This window comes from Leucopleurus acutus (genome assembly GCF_964270905.1).
Source record: "Leucopleurus acutus genome assembly, contig: HAP1_SCAFFOLD_433, whole genome shotgun sequence".
NCBI lineage: Eukaryota > Metazoa > Chordata > Mammalia > Artiodactyla > Delphinidae > Leucopleurus > Leucopleurus acutus.
The window spans coordinates 14,134-40,799 of NW_028138932.1; the positions used below are offsets into that span (position 1 = coordinate 14,134).

Here is a 26,666-nt window from a genome sequence, read left to right on the forward strand (position 1 = left end):
ATAAATCTCTAGCAAGTATGACCAAGAAAAACAGAAAGAAAATAGAAAGCATTAGACAAATTTAACCTCAGGAGATTTTAAAGAATTATATAAGTACTATATATAAAATCTAGATGATATAGATGCTTTTCTAGGATTATATGAAATATCAAAATTTGCCCCCTAAGTGACAAAAATTTTGAATAGTCTTGTTCAGATGTACTTTGCTACTTTGAAAGATACCTGATCTGGATTTTTTTTTTTTTTAACTGTTGCATCAAAACAGCAAAGAACAGATTTTGTTTAAAGTGATTGTACACAGAAAAATATGGAGAACTTTCCAAACCCCCCAAAACTGTCATATGTTATAAAGTCCTTAAAACTGTCACAGCTTTTACATGGTTGAGCCTAAGAGATGCTTTTTTTCCTAATATATAAAGAGGTTTTTGTTTTGGTTTTTGTTTGGGGTGGAAGGGGTGGATTACTTGCTTGTGTTATCTTTTCCTTCTCCCTGGGATCAAATGACATCATTATTGCAGATGCTCAAGTTCAAGTTCTTACCACTGGGGATGAGGACCTCTCAGACAAAAACCAGAAAAAGGAGATCTACAGTGAAAGGGCAGTGACCGAGGCTTCTCGATCTGAAGAAAAAGAATCCTTGCAGAAAGACATTACAGGTAGTGGAACTGAATCATCTGCCTATTGTTTTATTCTGACCTTCTAAAATGAATATAAATAGAAAAATATTATATATTCTTGCTCTCTTCAACCCTCCATCTTGTTCATATGTGAAATAGGATGTTAGCTGCAACTTTTGGTGTACACTGGCAGGTAAAACTAACATTTTTAAAGCTCCTTGAGATATTTTTGGAGAACTTTATGAATATTATACACAAATTAATCGCATTGCCAGAAATTCACATAATGGACTTTTAAAAACTCTACTGATAAAAACATTTGTTGCCATGAGATGCTAATTCTCTAATAAAATTGTTTTATATAGGCCTTTGTTCTTCAGGAATTTAGCTTGTTTACTTCCTAACTACCTTCCCAGTTAATTTACTTTGGTAGGACTGTGCTGATTAAAAATGCCTGTAAAAGTGTGTTTCGTTTAGGATAGTTTTGGCTCTGAGAGATGAAAACAAAAACAAAATGACATTGGCTTAAAGAAGACAGAAAAGAGTATCAGGGAACAAAGCTCTTTCTCTCCTTTTGCTTCAACATTTTAGCCTCCATTCTCATGCTGTAGTTGTCAGACACGTATTCCAGCCAGCAAAAAGGAAAACAAAGGAAAAAGAGGGCTTCCCTGGTGGCGCAGTGGTTGGGAGTCCGCCTGCCAATGCAGGGGACACGGGTTCGTGCCCCGGTCCGGGAGGATCCCACATGCTGCGGAGCGGCTGGGCCCATGAGCCGTGGCCGCTGAGCCTGTGTGTCCGGAGCCTGTGCTCCGCAATGGGAGAGGCCACAGCAGTGAGAGGCCTGCGTACCACAAAAAAAAAAAAGGATAAAGAAAAAAGTGTATTTCTTCCTTTAAATACTTCTCAAAAGTTAAATGTACCATTCCCCTTCCATCCTATTGGCCAGACTTATTCACATGGTCACACCAACCTATGTTGCTCGGGAGGCTGGGAAATATAATCTCTATTATGGTATGCCCAGATAAGTCAGGTTCTATTTTAGAGGAAAAGGAAAATGGATTTCAGAGGACAGCTGGTAGTCTGCCACAAGTATAAATAGAAACATATTTTAGAGTATAATTAGCCACTTCTCTTTTTTGTGTATTGATTCTTTTTCAGAAGTTATATTGTATTCTGGGCAAATATTGTATTTGAAAACTTACCAGCTTTTTTGCTGTTTTTAAACAAATGCTTCAGAAAAAGTTTTGATCATGTTAATTTCCTCATCAAAAAGTTTTCATTGCCCTTGAATATAAAAACTAGGACTTCGCTGGTGGTGCAGTGGTTAAGAATCCGCCTGCCAAAGCAGGGGACACGGGTTCGAGCCCTCCTGTGCTCCGCAGCAAGAGAAGCCACCGCAATGAGAAGCCCGCGCAAAAAAAAAAAAGAATGAAAACTAAATTTTTTAGCCTAGTCTTTCAGAACAGTAGAATGGGCTCCCAAAGAACTTTTCAAATGCTAATTTTTCTCTCTTTTCCTTACAAATTCTATAATCTAATAAATTATATACTTGCACTGTTTCTTAGATGTTCAGTTGCTTTCCTGATTCCATTTTTTTCATATGTAGTCACCTTTGCCCAAAATGCTTTTCTCTTTCCATCTCTTTTTTTTTTTTTTTTTTTTTGCGGTACGCGGACCTCTCACTGTTGTGGCCTCTCCCGTTGCGGAGCACAGGCTCCGGACGTGCAGGCTCAGCGGCCATGGCTCATGGGCCCAGCCGCTTTGTGGCATAGGGGATCTTCCTGGACCGGGGCACGAACCCGTGTCCCCTGCATCGGCAGGCGGACTCTCAACCACTATGCCACCAGGGAAGCCCTCCATCTCACTTTTTTTTTGTTTTAAACATCTTTATTGGAGTATAATTGCTTTACAATGGTGTGTTAGTTTCTGCTTTATAACAAAGTGAATCAGCTATACATATACATTTATCCCCGTATCTCCTCCCTCTTGTGTCTCCCACCCTCCCTATCCCACCCCTCTAGGTGGTCACATAGCACTGAGTTGATCTCCCTGTGCTATGCGGCTGCTTCCCACTAGCTATCTATTTTACATTTGGTAGTGTATATAAGTCCATGCCACTCTCTCACTTCGTCCCAGCTTACCCTTCCCCCTCCCCGTGTCCTCAAGTCTGTTCTCTACGTCTGTGTCTTTATTCCTGTCCTGCATCCATCTCACTGTTTATCCAGCGTAACTATCTTCTCACACTAGTAGATGCTTGAGAGGTATTTTAAAATAATTTTTGTCAGCTTCCTGTCTGAATCTTGATTTTCCTCTCTTAGGTTCCAGTGCTGCTGCTGCTTCAGAGCAGTCAGCTCAACTACAAGACACGAAGATTGTTAGTCTACCAGACACTAAAGCCACTAAACAGAAAGAGGAGATCCACAGTAAGAGGACAGTTCCTAAGGAAGGCTGGCCCGAAGAGAAGAAATCCTTGCAAATAGATATTGCAGGTAATGGGGAGTGGGGTAGGGGGTGTGAGAGAGAGAGAGCATGCACACGCAAACGCCTGTGTCTACGTGTTTCCACTTAATTCTGATGAGACTGTAGTCTCACAATTTAAACAGAGTTCCATTTTTTTATTTTTTGCTTTCTTATGCATATCACTTCAGTGCTTCTCTGTCTGTGTGGATGTATGTATTTATTTGTAAGATAATTGTTACTTCTGGGAAAAGATACTGGCAATTTAGAAACAAAATTACAATTAAATACCCAAGGCTGATAGTATTAGAAGTGAAGTATCATGTCTCAACACTGAAACAGCAGAAAGCTTAAGGCATTCCAGATGACTGTGACAAAGACAGAAAGAACCTCAATACAAACTTTTTAAAAATTACAATAAAAAAGACCCAAGATCAAATCTATTTATGTTTACCCATGGCCCCCTTTCTCTAATAACATAAAAGAAAACTGTATAGGACACAAGCCGTTACTACCTAGCTGTCAAACTTTATGTCTTAGAGGAATATAGAACAGTATCCAGATAAGAAAAGAAAGGAGTCAAGAAGCTAATCTGTGGATACTGTATTTTGAAAATAGTCCTCGTGCAGCTGCTAACATCAAGAATGTATTAGATGGATGATTTTCCATAAGGGCACCAAGACTACACAGTAGGAAAAGAATAGTCTCTTCAACAGATGGTGTTGGAAACCTGGATATCCACGTGCAAAAGAATTAATTTGGACCATTACCTTTTACCATATACAAAATTAACTCAAAATGGATCAAAGATCCAAACAGAAGAGCTAAAATTATAAAACTCTTAGAAGAAAACATGGGGGAAAAGCTTCATGACATTGGATTTGGCAATGATTTCTTGGATATGACACCAAAAGTATAGGCAACAAAAGCAAAAGTAAATAAATTATACTATATCAGAATTTAAAACTCTGCTTCAAAGGATACAATCAACAGAGTTAAAAGACAACCTGTGGAATAGGAGAAAGTATTTGCAAATCATGATAAGTGATGAATATCCAGATTATATATGGAACTTCTAAAACTCAACAACAAAGAAATCCAATTTAAAAATTGGTAAAGGACTCGAATAGACAATTCTCCAGGGAGTATTTATGAATGGCCGACAAGTATATGAAAAGATGCTTAATATCACTAATCATCAGAGAAATGCAAATCAAAACCACAATGAGATACTACTGCACACCTAGTAGGATGGGTACTATCAAAAGAACAGAAAATAACAGTTGTTGGCAAGGATGCAGAGAAATTAGAACCCTTGTGCACTGTTGGTGGAAATATAAAATGGCACAGCCATTATGGAAAACAGTATGGAGGTTCCTAAAAAATTAAAAATAGAATAACGATATGATACAGCAATCCCACTTCTGGGTGTATATCCAAAGGAATTCAAAGCAGGATCTCAGAGATATCTGCACACCCATGTTCATTGCAGCATTACTCACAATAATCAAGATATGTCCATCAGCAGATGAATGGATAAATATGTGTGGATAAATGGATAAAAATGTGATATATATACAATAGAATGTTATGCAGCCTTAAAAAAAAGAAAATCCTGTCACATGCTATAACTTAGGTGAATCTCAAGGACCTTGTGCTGAGTGAAATAAGCCAGTCACAAAAAGATAAACATTGTATATTCCACCTATAGGAAGTATCTGAAATAGTGAAAATCTTAGAAACAAAGTAGAAAAGTGGCTGCCAACGGCTGGGGAGAGAAAGGAGGGAAAATTAATGTTTATTGGGTATAGAGTTTCAGTGTTGCAAGATGAAGATGTTCTAGAGATCTGTTGTGCAACAGTGTGAACATACTTAACACTGCTGAACTGTATGCTTAAAAATTGGTTAAGATGGTAAATTTAATCTTCTGTGTTTATCACACACAAAAAAGAATGTATAAGATGAAAAAACAACATTGCAACTCTGCAGTGGGTAGTCTAGGAGACATAGCTTGGAAAAGAAAGATGGAAACATAACCTGCAGAAGCATACTCTAGACCAGGCTGCACAGAGGAGGTGAGTGGCGGGCGAGCGAGCGAAACTTCACCTGCAGCTCCCTATTGCTCCCCATTCCTCATGTTACCGCCTGAACCATCCCCCCACCCCCCACCCCCGTCTGTGGAAAAATTGTCTTCCATGACACTGGTCCCTGGTGCCAAAAAAGTTGTGGACCGCTGCCCTAGAGGACCCTCAAGGAGAAATGGATAATACAGAACACTAGGGAGCTTGAACACACATACTTAGCCCATAACAGACCATGGAAATGAAATTTAAAAAAAAAAAAAAAAGCGTTAGAGAAACATCTGGAAATAATGAGGTTGATGTGTATAAATGTTTGTATGCTTTTTTAAAAAAACCTTTCAAATGATCATAGAACATTTTTTCAACAGCTTTTTTGATATGTAATGCACATATATAATTCTCCCACTTAAAGTGTACCATTTAATGATTTTTACCCTATTCACAGATATGTGCAACCATCAACACAGTTGATTTTAGAACATTTTTATCACCTCAGAAAGAAACCCTATACCCCTTCGCTATCACCCCTCTGTTTCCTCATCACGCACCTCCCCCCAAGCCCTAAGTCAACCACTGATCTACTTTGTCTCTATTATAAATTTTCCTATTCTAGACCTTAATACAAATGGAATCATTTAATGTGTGGACTTTTGTGACTGGCTTCTTTTAACTCAGCATGATGTTTTCAGGTTCATCCAAGTTACGGGCTTGTATCATTATTTTATTCCTTCTAATGGCTCAATAATATTTCATCGTATGTATGTATCACATTTTGTTTATCCGTTTGTTGATGGACATTTGGTTGTTTCCACCTTTTGGCTACTATGAATAATGCTTTTATAAAATAATGATTTTATATTTATAAAATATAAATGCTTTTATGTTCATGTACAGGTTTTTATATGAACAGTATGTTTTCATTTGTCTTGGGTATGTACCCAGGAATGGAATTCCTAGATCATGTGATAACTTTATATTTAATCATTTGAGGAGTTGTCAGACTGTTTTCCAAAGTGGCTGCACCATTTTACATTCCCAGTAGCAATGTATGAGCATTTCAATTTCTCTACAAACTCACCAACACTTATTAGCTGACTTTTTCATTGGATCTATTCTAGTGGATGTGAATTTGTATCTCATTTTGATTTTGATTTGCATTTGCCTCATGATTATGATGTTGAACATCTTTCTGTGTGCTTATTGGCCAGTTGTGCATTATCCTTGGAGAAATGTGTATTCAGATCCTGGCCTGGTTTTCATTTGGATTATTTCTCTTTTTTATTGAATTTTAAGAGTTCTATGTATTCTAGATACACATTCTTATCTAAATTTTGATTTTGATATATTCTCCCATTCTGTGAGTTAAAATTGGGAAGTATGAGTCCTCCAACATTATCTTATTTTTCATGATTGTCTTGGCTATTCTGGGTCCTTTACAATTCCATATGCTTGCAAAATTTCTACTAAGAAATAAGCTAGGATTCTGATAGGGATTGTGTTGAATCTGTGATCAGTTTGGTGAGAATTGCTTTCTTAACAGTTAAGTCCATGGACTTGGGATGTTTTCCATTTATTTAGATATACTTTAATTTCTTGCAGTAATTTTTTGTAGTTTTCAGAGTAGAAGTTTTTCTCTTCTTATGTTAAATTTACATTAATATTTTAATTTTTTTGAGACTGTTGTGAACAGAATGGTTTTCTTTTGCTTTTGTTTTAGTTTTTGATTTTGTTTTTGGCTGTGCTGCTTGACTTGAGGGATCTTAGTTCCCCAACCAGGGATCTAACTTATGCCCCCTTGCAGTGGAATTGCAGAGTCCTAACCACTGGACTGCCAGAGAATTCCCCCAGAATGGTTTTCTTAATTTCATTTTCAGTTTGTTAATTGCAGGTATATAATAATACAATTGGTTTTTTTAATATTTAACTTTTATCCTGCAACCATGCTGAACTCGTTTATTAGTTCTAAATGGTGAATGGGATTGTTTGCTTAATGTGTCTTTCTTATGTTTCATTGTTAGTATGTAGAAATGCAGCAGATTTCTGTGTATTAATTTCATATCCTGAAACTTTAGCGAATTCATTGATGAGCTCTAGTAGTTTTCTGGTAGCAACTTTAGGATTTTATAGTATCATGTCATCTGTAAAAGCGGACAGCTTACTTCTTCTTTTCCAATTTGGATTCGTTTTATTTCTTTTTCTTCTCTGCTTGCCGTGACTAGGACTTCCAAAACTATGCTGAATAAAAGTGCGAGAGTGGACATCCTTGTCTTGTTCCTGATCTTAGGGGAAATGCTTTCAGCTTTTCACCATTGAGTATAATGTTAGCTGTGGGTTTGTCATATATGGCCTTTATTGTGTTGAGGTATGTTCTCTCTGTGCCCACGTTCTAGAGAGTTTTTATCATAAATGTGTGTTGAAATTTGTCAAAAGCTTTTTCTGCATCTATCGAGATGATCATATGTTTTTCTTTTAATAAATTTATTTTATTTATTTTTGGCTGTGTTGAAAGTGCAGGCTTTCTCTAGTTGCAACAAGCGGGGGCTACTCTTTGTTGCGGTGTGTGGGCTTCTCGTTGCGGTGGCTTCTCTTTTGTTGCAGAGCACGGGCTCTAGGTGCACAGGCTTCAGTAGTTGTAGCACGCGGGCTCAGTAGTTGTGGCTCACAGGCTCTAGAGCACAGGTTCAGTAGTTGTGGCACATGGGCTTAGTTGCTTCGCGGCATGTGGGATCTTCCTGGACCAGGGCTTGAATCCGTGTCCCCTGCAATGGCAGGTGGATTCTTAACCACTGTGCCACCAGGGAAGCCCGGTCATATGGTTTTTATTCTTCAGTTTGTTAATGTGGTGTATCACACTGATGGATTTGCAGATATTGAAAAATCCTTGCATCCCTGGGATGAATCCCACGTGATTATGGTGTATGATCCTTTTAATTTATTAGTGGATTCGGTTTGCTAGTATTTCGTTGAGGATTTTTGCATCTATGTTCATCAGTGGTATTGGTCTGTAGTTTTCTTTTTTGTAATATCTTTGTCTGGTTTTGGTATCAGGGTGATGGTGGCCTCCTAGAGTGAGTTCAGAAGTGTTCCTTTCTCTGCAAATTTTTGGAATGGTTTCAGAAGGATGGGTGTTAACTCTTCTCAATGTTCGGTAGAATTCACCTGTGAAGCCATTAGGTCCTGGACTTCTCTTTGTTGGGAATTTTTAAATTGCTGATTCAATTTCAGTTCTGGTAATTGGTCTGTTCATATTTTCTGTGTCTTCCTCATTCAGTCTTGGAAGATTGTACCTTTCTAAGAATTCATCAATTCCTTCTAGGTTGTCCATTTTATTGGCGTGTAGTTGCTCATAGTAGTCTCTTACGATCCTTTGTATTTCTGTCGTGTCGGTTGTAACTTCTCCTTTTTCATTTCTGATTTTATTGATTGGGGCCCTCTCCCTTTTCTTCTTGATGAGTCTTCCTAAAGGTTTATCAATTTTGTTTATATTTTCAAAGAGCCAGCTTTTAGTTTCATTGATCTTTCCTATTGTTTTTTTAGTCTCTATTTCATCTATTTCTGCTCTGATATTTCTTTCTTTCCTTCTACTAACTTTGGTTTTTATTCTTCTTTCTCTGCTTGCTTTAGATGTAAGTTTAGGTTGTTAATTTGAGATTTTTCTTGTTTCCTGAGGTAAGCCTGTATCACCATAAACTTCCCTCTTAGAACTGCTTTTTCTGCATCCCATAGGTCTTAGATCATCGTGTTTTCGTTTTCATTTGTCTCTAGGTAGTTTTTGATTTCCTCTTTGATTTCTTCAGTGATCCATTGGTTGTTTAGTAGCATATTGTTTAGCCTCCACGTGTTTGTGGGTTTTGCAGTTTTTTTTTTTCTTGTAGTTGATTTCTAGTTCCATAGAGCTGTGGTTGGAAAAGAAGCTTGATATGATTTCAGTTTTCTTAAATTTACAAAGGCTTGTTTTGTGGCCTGACATGTGATCTATCCTGGAGAATGTTCCATGTGCACTTGAAAAGAATGTGTATTCTGCTGCTTTTGGGTGGAATGCTCTATAAATATCAGTTAAGTCCCTTTGGTCTAATGTGTTATTTAAGGCCTATGTTTCCTTATTGATTTTCTGTCTGGATGATCTGTCCATTGATGTAAGTTGGGTGTTAAAGTCCCTTACTATTATTGTGCTACTGTTGATTTCTCCTTTTATGTCTGTTAATATTTTGCCTTATGTATTAAGGTGCTCCTATGTTGGGTGCATATATATTTACAGTTGTTATATCTTCTTGGATTGATCCCTTGATCATTCTGTAGTGTCCTTCTTTGTCTCCTGTGACAGTTTTTATTTTAAAGTTGATTTCATCTAATATAACTATTACTACTCTGGCTTTCTTTTGATTTTCATTTGTGTGGACTACCTTTTCCATCCCCTCTCTTTTAGTCTGTATGTGTCTCTAGATCTGTAGTGAGTCTCTTGTAGGCAGCAAATAAACGGGTCTTGTTTTTGTATCCATTCATCCAGTTTGTGTCTTTTGGTTGGAGCATTCAGTCTGTTTGCGTTTAAGGTAATTATCAATATGTATACTGTCATTTTGTTAATTGTTTTGTATTTGTTTCTGTAGGTCGTCTTTTTCCTTCTTTTGTTCTCTTCTCTTGTGATTTGATGACTATCTTCAGTGTTATGTTTAGATTCCTTTTTTGTGTATGTGTGTATCTGTTATAGATTTTTGGCTTGTGGTTACCTTGAGGTTATTGTATAGCAGTCTCTCTCTATATATATGTGATTCTTCTGAGTTGCTGATGTCTTAATTTCAAATGCATCTTAAATACTCTACATGTGTACTCTCCTCGCCTCATGATTACTGTTTTTTATGTCATGTTTTACGTCAAATTGTTTTTTGTATCCCTTAACTGCTTATCGTGGATACAGATGATTTTACTACTTTTGTCTTTTAATCTTCCTGCTAGCTTTGTTTGTGAATGATTTCCTACCTTTACTGTATGTTTACTGGTGAGCTTTTTTGTTCCATAATTTTCTCATATCTTTTGCACCTAGAGAAGTTCCTTTAATATTTGTTATAAAGCTGGTTTAGTGGTGCTGAATTCTTTTAGCCTTTGCTTGTCTATACAGCTTTTGATTTCTCTGTCAAATCTGAACAAGAGCCTTTCTGAGTAGAGTATTCTTGGATGTAGGTTTTTCCCTTTCATCACTTTAAATATATCATGCCAGTCCCTTCCAACCTGCAGAGTGCCTGCTGAAAAGTCAGCTGATAGTCTTATGGGAGTTCCTTTGTATGTTATTTGTTGCTTTCCCCTTGCTGCTTTTAGTATTCTCTGTATCTTTAATTTTTGACATTTTGATTACAGCGTGTCTTGGTGTGTTCCTCTTTGGGTTATCCTGTATGGGATTTTCTGCACTTCTTGGACTTGGATGACTATTTCCTTTTCCAGGTTAGGGCGGTTTTCAGCTATTATCTCTTCAAATATTTTCCTGAGCTCTTTCTTTCAAATATTTTCCCGGGCTCTTTCTCTTTTCTTCTGGGACCCCTGTAATGCAAATATTAGTGCTCTTGATGTTGTCTCAGAGATCTTTTAAACTGTCCTCATTTCTTTTTTTCTTTTTTTTATCTTTTTTCTGTTCAGTGGCAGTGATTTCCACTACTCTGTCTTCCAGCTCACTGATCCATTCTTCTGAATCCTTTAGTCTACTTTGATTCCTTCCACTGTATTTTTCATTTCAGTTATTGTATTCTTCATGTCTGGTTGTTCTTTATATTTTCTAACTCTTTTCTTAAAACTTATAACTTCTCGTTCTGTGCATCCATTCTCCTCCTGAGTTCTTCGATCATCTGTATGCTTATTACTCTGAACTATTTCTTGGGTAGATTGCCTGTTTCCACTTCACTTAGTTCTTCTTCTGGGATTTTATCTTGTTCCTTCATCTGAAACATATTCCTCTGCCATCTCATTTTGTCAATAAGTTGCTATTTGTATTTTTATGTATGCAGTAGGTAAGTTACATCTCTCAACCTTGGAGGAGTGGCCCTCTGTAGGAGGCATCCTGTGCACTCCAGCAATGCACTCCCCTCTTGTTACCCAAGCTGTGTACTCCAGGGGTTCACCCTAAGAGGGCTACTTGGGCCTTCTGTTGTGGTGGGCTAACTATGTGGGCAGTCTGGTAGGCCCCTAGTCTGGTTGGTTGCTAGGTCCTGCCTTGTGTGGATGCTGCTGGCTGCTGTTTAGCAGGGCCTGGTCACAATGTGGCTGGTTGCAGAATCCTAGGGCCCCCGGGGCTAATGCTGGCTCACTGGTGGATGGAGTCAGGGTCCTGAAGACCCTAGGGTTGTTGCCTACCCACTGGTAGTTGAAGCCAGATCCTGGGGTTAGTGCTGGTCTACTGGCAGGCAGAGCTGGCTCCTGGAGTCCAGCTGCAGGGCCCTGGGATCCCAGAGCTCATTTCAGGTTGTTGTGGGGGTGGTGTCGGTTCCTGACACAGTTGGGTACAGGGTCTGGAGTGTCCTGAAGGTTTCTTTGGCCTGCTAGTGGGCCAGTCCAGGGCCCAGCTGGTCCCAGGGTAGGCTCTGGCCTGCACTGCAGAATCATAGTTTTCTTGCTTTTGGTGCCTGTATCCTGGTGAATGAGACTGGTCTAGAGGCTTGGCCTGGCTTCCTGGTGGGAGAGTCCTGTGCCTTTCTACTGGTGGGTGGTGCTGGATCTTGGCCCTCTGGTGGGCTGGGCCATGTCTAGGGGCGAGTCCAAAGGCAGCTGTGAGCTTTTTAGTCTTTAGGCAGCCTGTCTGCTAATGGGTGGAGCTGTGTCCTGACCCAGTTAGTTCCTTGGCCTGAGGCGTCCCAGCACTGTTGCCTGCAGGCTGTTGGGTGGGGCCAGGTTTTGGAACTAATGAGCCAATATGTCATCCACCAACAACAGTGTTCCCCAATATGTCTGCCACCAGTGTCTATGTCCCCAGGGTGAGCCTCAGCCACCCTCCCCCAACCCCTGACGCTCCAAGAGACTCTCCAAGACCAGTAGGTAGGTCTGGCCCAGGCTCCTATCAAATTACTTCTTTGGCCCTGTGTCCCAGGGTATATGAGATTTCATGTGCACCCTTTAAGAGCGATATCTCTATTTACCCCAGTCCTGTGGGACTCCTGCAATTAAGCCTTCTGGCCTTCAAAGCCAAATGCTCTGTGGGCTCATCTCAACAGTGCCAGACCCCCAGCCTGGGAGAACCTCTGTAATATATTTACTCTCCAGTTTTCAGGTTACCTACATAGGGGTTATGGGATTTGATTATATCATGAGTCTGTCCCTACTACCAGTTTTGTTGTGGTTCCTTCTTTATGTCTTTTGGTGTAGGAGATCTTTTCTGGTGGGTTCCAGTTTTTTGTGTGTGTATGTTTTTTTTTAATGGTTGTTCTGCAGATAGTTGTGATTTTGGTGTGCTTGTGAGAAGAGGTGAGCTCAAGGTCTTTTTACTCTGCCATCTTGCCCACTTTCCTCTATACCACATTTTCTTTTTGTTTGTTTTGTTTTAATTTTTATTGGAGTATAGTTGCTTTACAGTGTTGTGTTAGTTTCTACTGTACAGCAAAGTGAATCAGCTATACATATACATATATCCCCTCTTTTATGTATTTCCATCCCATTTAGGTCACCACAGAGCATTGAGTAGAATTCCCTGTGCTATATACAGTAGGTTCTCATTAGTTATCTATTTTATACATAGTATCAATAGTGTATATATGTCAGTCCCAATCTCCCAATTCCTCCCACCCCCCATACCACATTTTCTTTATCTGTTCATCCATCAGTGGACACTTAGGTTGTTTCCATGTCTTGGCTATTTTAAATAGTGCTGCAGTGAACACACATATACGAATATCTCTCCAAGACCAAGCTTTCAATTGTTTTGTGTATAGACCCAGAAGCAGAATTGCTGGATCATATGGTAGTTCCATTTTTAACTCTTTGGGTAACCTCCATACTGATTTCCATAGCAGCAACACCAATTACATTCTCACTAACAGTGCACAGAAAAAGGAACCTTTAGCTCCATATCCTCACTAATGCTTGTTATTTCTTGTCTTTTTGATGATAGCCATTCTGACAGGTGTGACATGATATCTTATTGTGGTTTTGGTTTGCATTTCTCTGATGATTATTGATGCTGAGTATCTTTTCCTGTATTTGTTAGCCATTCGTATGTCTTCTTTACAAAAATGTCTATTAAGATCCTGTGCCCATTTTTTAATTGGGTTGTTTGTTTGTTTTATTTGAGTTGAAGTCTTTGTGTATTTTGGATGTTAACCCCTTGTCAGATATATCATTTGCAAATATCTTCTTCCATTCAGTAGTCTGATGGCTTCTTTTGCTGTGCAGAAGCCTTTCAGTTGGATGTACTCCTACTATTTACTTTTGCTTTTGTTGTCTTTGCTTTTGGTGTCAAATTCAAAAAATTATTGCTAACACCACTGTCAAAGCTCTTAACTGCCTATGTTTTCTTCTAGGAATTTTATGGTTTCAGATCTTACATTTAAATCTTCAATCCATTTAGAATTGATATTTGTGTATGGTGTAAGATAATGGTTCAGTTTCATTCTTTTGCATGTGGCTATCCAGTTTTTCCAGTACCATTTATTGAAGAGACTATCCTTTCCCCATTGTATATTCTTGGCTCCTTTGTCATAAGGTAATTGGCCTTATATGTAAGAGTTTATTTCTGGTCTCTCTATTCTGTTCCATTGATCTACATGTCCGTTTTTATGCCAGTACTATACCATTTTGATTACTGTAGCTTTGTAACATAGTTTGAAATCAGGGAGTGTGATGCCTACAGTTTTCTTCTACTTTTTTAAGATTGCTTTGGCTATTTGGAGTCTTTTGTGGTTACATACAAATTTTAGGATTGTTCTATTTTTGTGGAAAATGCCATTGGAATTTTGATAGGGATTGCGTTGAATCTGTAGATTGTTTTGAGTAGTGTGGACATTTTAACAATATTAATTCTTCAAATCTGTGAGCACAGAATATTTTCCCATTTTTTCATGTCTTTTTCAGCTTTTTTCATCAATGTTTTCAGTATACAGGTCTTTTACCTCCTTCGTTAAACTTATTCCTAGGTATTTTATTCTTTTGATGCAATTATGAATAGGATTGTTTTAATTTCTTTTTCTGGTAGTTTATTATTAATATATAGAAATGCAACAGATTTTTGTCTGTTAAATAATTTTGTATACTGCAACTTTACTGAATGTATTAGTTATAACAGTTTTTTTTTGGTGGAGTCTTTAGGGTTTTCTATATATAAAATCATGCCATTTTCACATAGTGACAATTTTGCTTCTCTTCTGATTTGGTGCCTTTTGTTTCTTTTTCTTGCCTAATTGCTCTGGCTAGGACTTCCAATACTGTGTTCAATAAACGTGATGCCAGTGGATATCCTTGTCTTGTACCTGATCTTAGAGGAAATGCTTTCCATTTTTCACCATTGAGTATGTTAGCTATGGTCTTGTCAGAAATGGTCGTTGAGCTATGTTTCCTCTAGACCTACTTTGTTGAGAGTTTTTATCATGAATAGATTTTGAGTTCTCTCAAATGCTTTTTCTACATCTATTGATTATATGATTTTTATCCTTTATTTGGTTAGTGTCATGTACCACATTGATTGATTTGTAGATGTTGAACCGTCCTTGCATCCCTGGAATAAATCCCACTTGATCATAGTGTATAATCCTTTTAATATATTATTGAATTTGGTGTGCTAATGTTTTGTTTGGGTTTTTTTTGCATGTGTGTTCATCAGGGATATTGGCTTGTAATTTTCTTGTAGTGTATCTACACTGGGTATCTAGGTAACGTCTGGGTAACAGGGTAATGTGGGCCTTATAAAATAAGTTTGGAAGTGTTCTGTTTATTGGAAGAGTTTGAGAATCTTTCATATTAATTCTTCCTTAAATGTTTGGTAGAATTCAACCGTGAAGCCACCTGGTCCTGGACTTTTGTTCATTGGGAGGTTTGAGAGTCTTTTTATACTTTAGATATAAAAGCAGATTCCATGTATCCCACTATATATTGGGGAAATTGTCTTAGGGATTCCCAGAGTATTTAGTGAAAATTCTGATTACCAATAATCTATAGAGAAGGAAGAATGGATCCCATAGTTACAAGTGATACTTTGTTTCATGTGTATGTCTGTTTCTTTAGACTTAGAACTCTAAAAATGTGTATGGAAACTGAATTAATGTTTACAATTACGGTTTATAGTTGTTAAGATGTTCTACATCTTAAAATGCCTGTTTTGATATAGAATGACTGTCAAAATGTGAAGATGGAAGATGGTAATTTATATTAGGTGTATTTTACCACAATAAAAAAAATTGAGGGGGTGTGAAGATGGTTCACAAAAAAGAGTTTTTCAAGGCTCTAAAACATGTAAAGGGTTGGAGTTTTTAAAATTCCATCCATTTAATTACTGATGATAAAAATAAAGTCTCAGGTTTCTTAGCTGAAAATGAAATTAATAATACCTCTCTCTCAGTTTTATAAGAGGGGAAAAAAACAGATACAGAGCATATTCATAATACCCCACACATAGCAAGCAGTAATACATAGCAGCTGCTGTTACATCCCAGGGACCAAAATGCCCTCCTCAAGGTCATACAGCCAGTCTGTGGCAGAATCCAGCCCAGAATCTGGGTCTTTTGATCCTGAGTCTCTTAAACTATTACCATGCCAATCTGGCCACTAGGCACAAGGCATGAATCCTTTGTCCAGGCAGTGAATTTTCTTAATCTTTATATAGACCATTCATTCCTTCAGTCTTTGTTTTGTATCTAAAGAATTAAATGTGAATACTATTTTTAAATGGAATGCAAATATTTTGAAAGTCCTTCAAAATCTTTTTTTTTTTTTTTGCCTTTTCAGAGTCCAGATGTCATTCAGAATTTGAAAATACCACCCATTCTGTCTTCAGGTCAGCTAAGTTTTACTTTCATCATCCAGTGCACCTACCAAGTGATCAAGATTTTTGCCATGAATCCTTAGGAAGAAGAGTTTTCATGAGTCATTCTTGGAAAGATTCCTTTCAGCATCATCCAGACAAACAAAGAGAACACACTTGTCTTCCTTCCTCTTATCAAAATGTGGCAAAGACAAAGTCAGATTATACCACAATAGAGAGCCTCAGTATCAATGTAAACTTGGAAAACAAAGAAGCAAAGCATACTACTAAAAGTCAGGCTAGAGATTTTCTAAAATATGACAAACAAGTTAATGACCTAAAAAGGGATCATAAGGCCACCCCAGAGTTAACAGCTCAGCACACTGTGAGTTTAAATGAACTCTGGAACAGGTATCAGGAGCGACAGAGGCAACAGAAACCTCCTGAGTTCAGTGCCAAGAAGGAACTTTCCTTGGTGGAGCGACTTGATCATTTGGCTAAACTTCTTCAGCATCCCATCACACATTTTCTCCAGCCCTCAGAAAGTACACAGGATGATAGCAAAGGGAAACAAGATGTTAAGGAATGGAGTGGTAGACAGCAACAGCAGAAAAACAAGCTTCAGAAAAAGAAACAGTATAAAAGCCTGGAGAAATGCCATAGAAACACAGGCGATCTTAAAAAAAACAAGGTTCTTTCTACTCATCAAGCTGGGAGGTCCAATCAGATTAAAATTGAACAGATTAAATTTGATAAATATATTTTGAGAAAACTGCCAGGTTTTCATTATATAAATAACACTTCTTCAGATTCTAGACACTCAGAGGAGAGTGAGCTGCTCACAGATACTGCCACCAACATCCTTTCCACCACCACTTCTGTGGAATCAGATATATTGACCCAAACAGATAAGGAAGTGACTCTGCATGAGAGGAGCAGCTCTATTTCCACCATTGATACTGCCCGACTGATCCATGCTTTTGGTCATGAAAGAGTTTGTTTGTCACCCAGGCGAATTAAATTATACAGCAGCATCACCGACCATCAGAGGAGATACCTTGAGAAGCGGAGCAAGAAAAACAAGAAACCATTGAATACAGGTTATCCCCAAATTACTTCAGAACACACCAGAAGGAAACACGTCCAGGTACATGGCTGCAAATTCCATCTGGCAATATGACTGCATTTTTCATGGACTTTTTAGTTAAGCTTTGCACACAGGTGAAAAAAAGCCAATTGCCCTTTCCTCACTGTAACATTTCTTACCAGCTGGAAAAGAGTGAGAAAGTGTAGTACAGTGCTGTTTGAGTTGTCATTCTTTTCATCAACACTCATTTACGAATTACCCTTTGGATGAAAGGCTTTGCTGCTAAATGCTGCAAAATCTGCAAAGTCTATACCTTTGGTACAGGGGATCTTCAAGTTTAGAATGACCTCCATTCTGAACAATATTGCCTGTTGGTTTTTGTTTATTCATTCCTCCCTGTCTTTTAAGAAATTTTGAGGTGCTTTTAAGCATACACACACACACACATATATAAGTAATATGATATGATTGTTTTTTAAGTAAATGAAGAATTGGAATGATGGAAAATTAGACTGAAGCCAGGGAGGGGTGAGGTACAACATGATTTAAAAAATAAATACATGAAGAATTAAGAGTGATGGGAAGGCAAGTTGATACCTTGTGGATATGGTTGCTAAAGATGAGCCACAAATTTTGCTTTATGTTTTCTAGAAATTAGTGTTGCTAGAATTTTGTGATCAATTACATAACTCTAATATAAAAGCAAACTAAATTTTCAAAAGCATTACAGATATTTCTGATACTAAGGCTTCTTAAATTTCTCTCATCTGTCCTCATAAAGAAGGCATTGTGGTGTAACAAAATCCTCATCGGCATCCTTACAGTACATTCTCAGTAACAACAATCATATAAGGCTAATATGGCCTTTGTTTAGGGAATTCCATAAAGGCAGATTTCAAGGGGTCAGTAAATTGCAGACCATTACTTTAACCCAAGATAAAATTGATTTGGACAGGTGCTCTCCAAATAGGGATACTTGCAAAATGGTTCATTGGAGTATGAACCTTTTAAAGTTTATATTTTTGTATATGTTTTACAGTGTATGAGTACAGCAATAATATATAATTTATAAATAAATATCTACTTTAGTAATTTGTACTTAAAAATGTTTTATCAGTGGGACCCCATGATCAAAACAATTTGGAGACCACTGGTTTAGCCGAAAGAAGGCACAAAACATTCAGACATTTAACCATAAATATTATTTCTTAATTGAGTTTTTGGTAGGTATTAAATGATAGTAATTACACATATAAATAGTACAATAAGACTCTTTTTTAAAGTAAGCCAAAAATTGGGAAAGTCACAGATTGAGGCCTTTTGTTCCATAGAGGAGGTAGGGGGAAAGGATGCAGATAGAGGGTTTTTTGGTGTGTGTACTAAAATACATATACATAACAAAGTTTACAGTTTTAAAGTATGCAGTTCAGTGGCACTGAGTATATTCACAGTGTTTTACAACTATCACCACTATCTAGTTTCAGAGCTTTTTCATCACCCTAGTGGAAACCTCATACCCACTAAGCAGTTACTCTCTATTCCCCGTTCCTACCAGCCCCTATCAATCACTAATCTACTTTTTGTCTCTGTGAACTTGCCTATTCTGGTTATTTCATTTAATTAGAATCATATCATATGTGGCCTTTGTGTCAAGCTTCTTTGACTCTAGAATAATCTTTCTGAGATTTATCCATGTCCTAGCACCTGTCAGTACTTCATTGCTTTTTATGGCTGAATAATATTTCATTATATGTTTAGACACATTTTATTTATCTGTTCATCCATTCGTGGACATTTAGGTTGTGTCTACCTTTTGGCTATTGTGAATAGAACTGATATGAACATTTGTGTACAAGTTTTTATTTGAACACGTACATACAGTTCTTTTGGGTATACACATAAGAGTTGAAAATGCTGGATCATTTGGTAATTTTATTTTAAGCTTATTTAGGAACCGTCAAACTGTTTTTCACAGTGGCCACACCATTTTACATTCCCAGCAGCAATTTCTAAGGGTTCCAATTTCTCCATATTTACCAACACTCTTTATTTACTTTTTTTTTTTTTGCCATCCCAGTAGGTACAAAGTGGTATCTCATACTCATTGTCATTTTGATTGTGGTTTGTTTTGCCTTTCCCTTTGCATAATGACTAATGATGTTAAGTATCTTTTTATGTGCTTGTTGGCCATTTTTTAAAATTAATTTTTGGCTGCCTTTGGTCTTCGTTGCTGTGCATAGGCTTTCTTGAGTTGCGGCAAGCGGGGGCTACTCTTCGTTGTGGCGTGTGGGCTTCTCATTGTAGTGGCTTCTCTCGTTGCAGAGCACGGGCCCTAGGTGCACGGGCTTCAGTAGTTGTGGCTTGCTGGCTCAGTAGTTGTGGCTTGTGGGCTCTAGAGTGCAGGCTCAGTAGTGTGGGGCCCGGGCTTAGTTGCTCCTTGGCATGGGGGATCTTCCTGGACCAGGGCTTGAACCCTGCATTGTCAGGTGGATTCTTAACCAAAGTCATGAAGATTTGTCCATATATTTTCTTTCAAGATTTTTATACTTTTAGTTCTTTCATTTGCATCTTGGATGTATATTAATTTATTTATATGGTATGAGGTAGGGGTCAAACATTCTTTCCATGTGTAATTGTCCCAAAATCAGCTGTTGAGACTGTTTTTTCTCCATTGAATGGTCTTGGCACCCTCGTCAAAAATCAGTTGACCATAGATGTGAGGGCTTATTTCTAGGCTTTCAGTTCTGTTCCATTGATCTATATGCCGATCTATATGCCATTACTGCACTGATTTAGTTACTGTAGCTTTGTAGTAAGTTTTAAAATTGAGAAGTATGAGTCTTCCAAGTTTGTTCTTTTTAAAGACTGTTTTGGCCAATCAGGGCCCTTGTGTCTCCATATGAATTTTACGATCAGCTTCTTAAAATTTCTGCTGAAAAGGTTGTTGGGAATTTTATATTAATTGCATTTAATATTTAGCTTGCTTTGGGGTTTATTGCCATCTTAACAACATTGTCTTCCAGTTGATGAACACAGGATGTTTTTCAATTTATTTAGGTCTTTAATTTCTTCCAGTAAGGTCTTGTAGTTGCCAATGTACAAGTGTTATACCTTCTTGTCTAAATTTATTCCTAAGTATTTGATTCTCGTGTTTTCTTTCTTTTTCTTTATTATTTTTAATTGTGATAATATATGCATAACAAAATTTATCATCTTAACCATTTTTTCTTTGTAATTCTATTTTATTTTTCTTCCAGTTCTATTGATTTAATTGACATACAGCACTGTTTGTTTGAGTACAGCATAATGATTTTACTTACATACATCATGAAATGATTATCACAGTAAGTTTAGTGTATATGTATCATCTCATACAGATTCAAAATTTAAGAAATAGAAAAAAGTATTTTCCTTGTGATGAGAACTCTTAGGATTTACTCTAATTACTTTCATATATAATATACAGCAGTGTTAGTTTTATTTATCATGTTGTACATTACATCCCTAACAGTTGTTTACCTTATAACTGGAAGTTTGACTGCCCTCAACCAATTCCCACTCCCTCCCCCCACCCATTGCCTCTGTTAACCACAAATCTGATCTTTTTATATGAGTTTTTTTTTCTGAAGTATATAATTAATCTACAACATTATGTTAGTTCCTGTGCACAAAATAGTGATTTGATATTTCTATACATTTCAAACACCATGGTAAGTCTAGTTACGATATGTCACTATGCAAAGATATTACATAGTTATTGACTGTATTCTCCACACTGTACACTTAATACCCGTGGCTCATTTACTTTACAACTGGAAGTTTGTACTTCTTAATCTCCCTCACCTATTTCTTTCCTCCCTTCACCACCTCCCCTCTGACAACCACCTGTTTGTTTTCTATCTGTAACTCTGTTTCTGTTTTGTTGTGCTTGTTTTGTTTTTTAGATTTCACTTAGCATAATAGCCTCTAGGTCCATCCATGTTGTTGCAAATGGCAAGATTTCATTCTTTTTATGGCTGAACAATATTCCGTTTCATAAATATATACACCACATTTTCTTTATCCATGGGCATTTAGGTTGCTTCCATATCTTGGCTATTGTAAATAATGCTGCAGTGAACATAGGGGTGTATATATCTTTTTGAATTAGTGTTTTTGTTTTCTTCAGAAAAATACCCATATGTTAATTGTTGGATCATGTGATGGTTCTGTTTTTAATTTTGTGAGGAGCCTCCAAACTGTTTTTCATAGTGGCTGCACCAATTTACGTTTCCACCAACAGTGCATGAGTGTTCCCTTTTCTCTTCATCCTTGCCAGTACTTGTTGTATTTTGCTAATAGCCATTCTGACAGGTGTGAGGTGATAGATATCTCATTGTGGTTTTGATTTTCATTTCCCTGATGATTCGTGATGTTGAGCATCTTTTCATGTGCCTCTTGGCCATCTGTATGTCTTCTTTGCAAAAGTGTCTATTCAGATCCTTTGCCCATTTTTTAAAATTAGGTTGTTTGGGTTTTTGATGTTGAGTTGTATGAGTTCTTTGTATATTCTGGGTATTAACCCCTTATTAGATAGATTGCTTGCAGATATCTTTTCCCATTCAGTAGATGATAGTTCCCTTCACTGTGGAAAAGCTCTTTAGTTTGATGTAGTTCCATTTGTTTATTTTTGGTTTTGTTTCCCTTGCCTGAGGAGACATATGCAAAAACAAATTACTAAGATCAGTGTCAAAGAGCTTACTGCCTATGTTTTCTTCAAGAAGTTTTGTCTTTTTTTTTTGGTTGTGGTTTCAGTTCTTACATTTAAGTCTTTAATCCATTTTGAATTTGTTTTTGTGCATGGTGTAGTTTAATGGTATTAAATACATTCATATTGTTGTGCAGACATCACCGTCACCCATCTCTAGGACTCTTTTCATCTTGCAAAACTGAATTTCTACACTGACTCAAATAGCAACTCCCCATTCTACCTTATGCTCAAGCCCCTAGCAACCACCATTCTAAGAATTTGACTACTTTAGGTACCTCATGTAAGTGGAATACAGTGTTTGTCTTTAAGTAATACGTTTATTTCACTTAGCATAATGTCGTCCTCAAGTATCATCAGTGTTGTACCATCTGGCAGGATTGTCCTTTCTTTAAGACTGAATGATACTGCATTGTATATATATACCACATTTTGTTTGTTCATTCATTCATCCATCCATTAATAGATACTTGTGTTGCTTCCATCTTTAGACCATTGTGAATAATGATGCTAGAGTGTACAAATATCCATTCAAGATCCTGCTTTCAATTTTGGGGGGTACGTATCCAGAAGTGGAGTGGCTGGATTATATGGTAATTCTATTTTTAACTATTTGAGGAACCACCATACTGTTTTCAACAGCAGCTGCCCATTTTACAGTCCCACCAACAGCACACAATGGTTCCACTTTTTCCACATCTTTGTCAACACTTGTTATTTTCTGGGTTTTTTTATAGTGGCATCCTAATGCATATGAAGTGATAAGTTTTTGATTTGCATTTCTTTCATGATTATATTGAGCATCTTTTTATATACTTCTTGGCCATTTGTATATCATCTTTGGAGAAATGTCTATTCAAGTACTTTGCTCCTTCTTGAATCGTGTTATTTTTTGGTCATTGAGTTGTAGAAGTTCTTTACATATTCTGAGTATTAACCTCTTATCAAATATATGATTTATAATTTTTTCTCTCAATCAGTGGGTTGCCTTCTCACCTTTGTTGATTGTGTCCTTTGATGCCCAGAAATTTTTAATATTGATGTAGTCCCAGTTGTCGAGTTTTACTTTTGCTGCCTGTGCTTTTGGTTTCATATCTAAGGAGTCATTACCAAGTCCAATGCCATGAAGCTTTTCCCCTGTGTGTTCTTCCAAGAATGTTATGGTTTTAGGTCTTTAATCCATTTTGAGGTAATTTTTGTATATGATGTAAGATAAGGCTCCAACTTCATTCTTTTTCTTTTCCAGTTTCATTCTTTTTAAGAGCATGTGGATATCCAGTTTTCCCAGCACCATTTGTTAAGGGGACTGCTCTTTTCCTGTTGAATGGTCTTGGTCCCTTGTCAAGGGTCAGAGGTCATTTGACCATGTGGCACAAAGGTTTATTTCTGGGCTCTCTATTCTAGTCCATTGATCTATTTATCTTTATGCCAGTACCACACTGTTATTATATTACTGTTTTGAAATCAGGAAGTGTGAATCCTCCAACTTTGTTGTTCTTTTTCAAAATTGTTTTGGTTCTTCAGGGTTTCTTATCATTTTTAATGATTTACTGTTTTCAATTTTTTTTATTGCTATATGATCTCCTTCGGGTTTTTTTTTGCTAACTTAGCAGCCATGTAATTAACCAATATGCTTAAGCCACTGTCTCAAAATATCACCCAGATATGAAATAGTATCTATTGACTCCATTATATGAAAAATCAAGAAACTGGTTGCACTTGCCCTACTTCTCCTCACTCCCCACCTACACACACTTCCCCCAACATAACAATATTTGTTATATTTTGTGAATGTTGTCTCAGTTCATTATGGTAGTATTACTACTGTATTGATTAGCTTTATTTTTAAGAAGTATAACATTTTTCTTCCATGTTGTAAGCAAAATCACCATTTTATGTCTTTTTTTTTGTTGGTTTTTTTTTTTTTTTTTGCGGTACACAGGCCTCTCACTGTTGTGGCCTCTCCCGTTGCGGAGCACAGGCTCCAGACGCGCAGGCTCAGCGGCCATGGCTCACGGGCCCAGCCGTTTCGTGGCATGTGGGATCTTCCCGGACCAGGGCACGAACCCGTGTCCCCTGCATCGGCAGGCGGACTCTCAACCACTGCGCCACCAGGGAAGCCCTTTTATGTGTTTTTTAAAGAGGGTCAGTATCGTGAGTCTTTTCAGTGTAACTGTGAGTTTATTAATTTAAATAATCTAAATAAAAATAGATTTTTCAACAGTTGTTCAGGAGTGAGCATCTCTTCAGTTCTTACAAATTTGAGATTATCATTCTGTAACCTTTGTATAGGAATAACAACTTGTTTGGGTATAAAACTTTTGAATAATAACCTTTAATTAAAAACTCAGTCAGATTTGCTCCCCCTTTCTGGGCATATACATTAATATTTCTGTGCCAGAGGCAACCCTAATATTTTTTCCCTATTGGATCCTGGATTGTTGTTGGTTTTTTAAAATCTAAGTTTTCTTACTTTCCCAGGGTATGTCTCCGTGTTGGTCAATCTCTATTGATTTTTTAAAAATAAAATTTACATACCTTACAATTCATTCTTGTATACAATTCAGTGGTTTTTAGTATATTCAGAGGAGGTTATACAGCCGTCACCACTAATTCCAGAACTTTCTGTCATACCAAAAAGAAACCCTGTGCCCCTTAACAGTCATTTCCTAGCCTTCAACCATTAATCTACTTTCTGTTTCTATGAATTTGCCTATTGGGGACATTTTTTATAAGCAAATCATGCAATATGTGGCCTTTTGTGTCTGGCTTCTTTTACTTAATATTTTCAAGGTTCATCCATTTTGTAGCAGGAATCAGTACTTGTTGTTTGTTATGAACAGTAACAAGCAGTATTTCAAATACATATACAACATGTTTATTCATGAGTTGTTGGACATGTGGATTGTGTCTGCTTTTTTGGCCATAATGAAAAATGCTGCTGTAAACATTAATGTACAGGTTTTTGTGTGCACAAATTTCTTCAATTTTCTTACATATATACCTAGGAGTAGAATTGCTGGATCATATGGTAACTCTGTTTAAGCTTCTGAGTAACTGCCAAAGTGCTTTCCAAAGTGGCTGCACCATTTTATATTCCCATCTGGATCATATTTCAGTTTGTCTACATCCTCATCAACACTTGTTGTCTGTCTTTTGATAATAGCTATCTTAATGGGTGTGAAGAGGTATCTCACTTTTTAATGATTTTAATTTGCATTTCACTAATGACTAAGATGTTGAGCATCTTTTCATATGCTTATTGGCCATTTGTTTACCTTTAGAGAAATGTCTATTCCGATCCTTTGCCCATTTTAAAATTGGCTTATTTGTCATTTTATTACTGAATTATGTTTCTTTGTCTATTCTGAATACAAGTCCCTTATTAGGATATGTTTTGCAAACATGTTCTTACATTCTGTGCCGTCCTTTTCACTTTCTTGATTTTATTTGTGGTACAAAAGTTTTAATTTTGACAAAGTACAATTTGTTTCTTTTGTCACTTGTGCTTTTCATGTCATATCTAAAACTATTGTCTAACCCAAGGTTACAAAATATTTACTCTTTTTTTCTTCTAAAAGTTTTATAATTTTAGTTCTTACTTTTAGTTCTATGATCATTTTTTAGTTAACTTTTGTGTGTGGCGTTGAGGTAGTACAGTTTTATTCTTTTGCCTGTGGATATCCAGTGTCTTAGTACCATTTGTTGCAAAGACTGTTCTTTCTTCCATTGAATTGTTTGGGCACCCTTGGCAAAAATCAATTGATCAGAAGAAAAAAAAAATCAGAAAAATATAAATAAAAGAATGAAAAAAAAAGTGATTGATTATAAATGTAAGGGTTTATTCTAGACTATAAACCCTATTTTATTGATCTATATGTCACTCTTTATGCCACTACCACACTGTCTAATTAGTGTGAGTCCTCTAACTTTGTTTTTTCTTTTTCAAGATTGTTTTATCTATTCTTAGGTCATAGGAATATTCAGATCAGCTTGTCAGTTTATACCAAAAAGAAAAAAAAAAGACAACTTGAATCGTGGGTAGGGATTGCATTGAAACTGTAGACAAATTTAGGGAGTACTGCTGTCATAACGATATTAAATCTTCTAATCCATGAACTAGGGTGTTTTCCATTTATTTAGGTCATCTTTAGTTTCTTCAGTGATGTTTGTGGGTTCCACTTCTTTGTAGTTTGGCACTTCTGTTGTTAAAAGTATCCCTGAGTATTTTATTCTTTTTGATACCAATGTAACTAGTATTGTTTTCTTAAGTTCATTTTGGGAATTTTCCTTGTTGTACAGGAATATTACTGATTTTTGTATTTATTTTGGTTCCTGCAACTTTGCTGAACTTGCTTATAAGTTTGAGTAATATGTGTTTGTTTGTGTGTTCATGTGTTCCTTAGTGTTTTCTGTATAAAATATTGTGTCATTTGCAAATAGAGATCGTTTTCCTTCTTCTTTCTGATATCATGTCAATTTATCTCTTTTTCTTGCCTAGTTCCCCTTGCTAGAACCCCCAGTACTGTGTTGAATAGAAGTGTTAAGAATGAGTATCCTTGTCTTGTTCCTGATTTTAAGGAGAAATCTTTCTCGTCATTAAGCATGATGTTAGCTGTGAGTTTTTATTATAAATGCCCTTTATCAGGTTGAGGAAGTTCTCTTCTATTCCTGTTTTGTTGAGTTTTTTTATTTTGGAAGGGTTTGGGTTTTGCCATGTGCTTTTTCTATGTATAATGAAATGATCCTA

General features: G+C 36.8%; 1 protein-coding gene across 1 annotated transcript in view; it reads left to right on the forward strand.

Moving 5' to 3' along the window:
- The window catches only part of LOC309978958 (centrosome-associated protein ALMS1-like), a gene marked incomplete at its 5' end in the record, with an annotated part of 72,341 nt that overhangs the window by 9,822 nt on the left and 35,853 nt on the right, over window positions 1–26,666 (forward strand). The window contains 3 exons of the mRNA XM_082865791.1: window positions 519–656; window positions 2,936–3,106; window positions 16,067–17,229. Coding sequence (XP_082721917.1) covers window positions 519–656; window positions 2,936–3,106; window positions 16,067–17,229 — 1,472 coding nt within the window. The remainder of the gene's footprint in view (window positions 1–518; window positions 657–2,935; window positions 3,107–16,066; window positions 17,230–26,666) is intronic.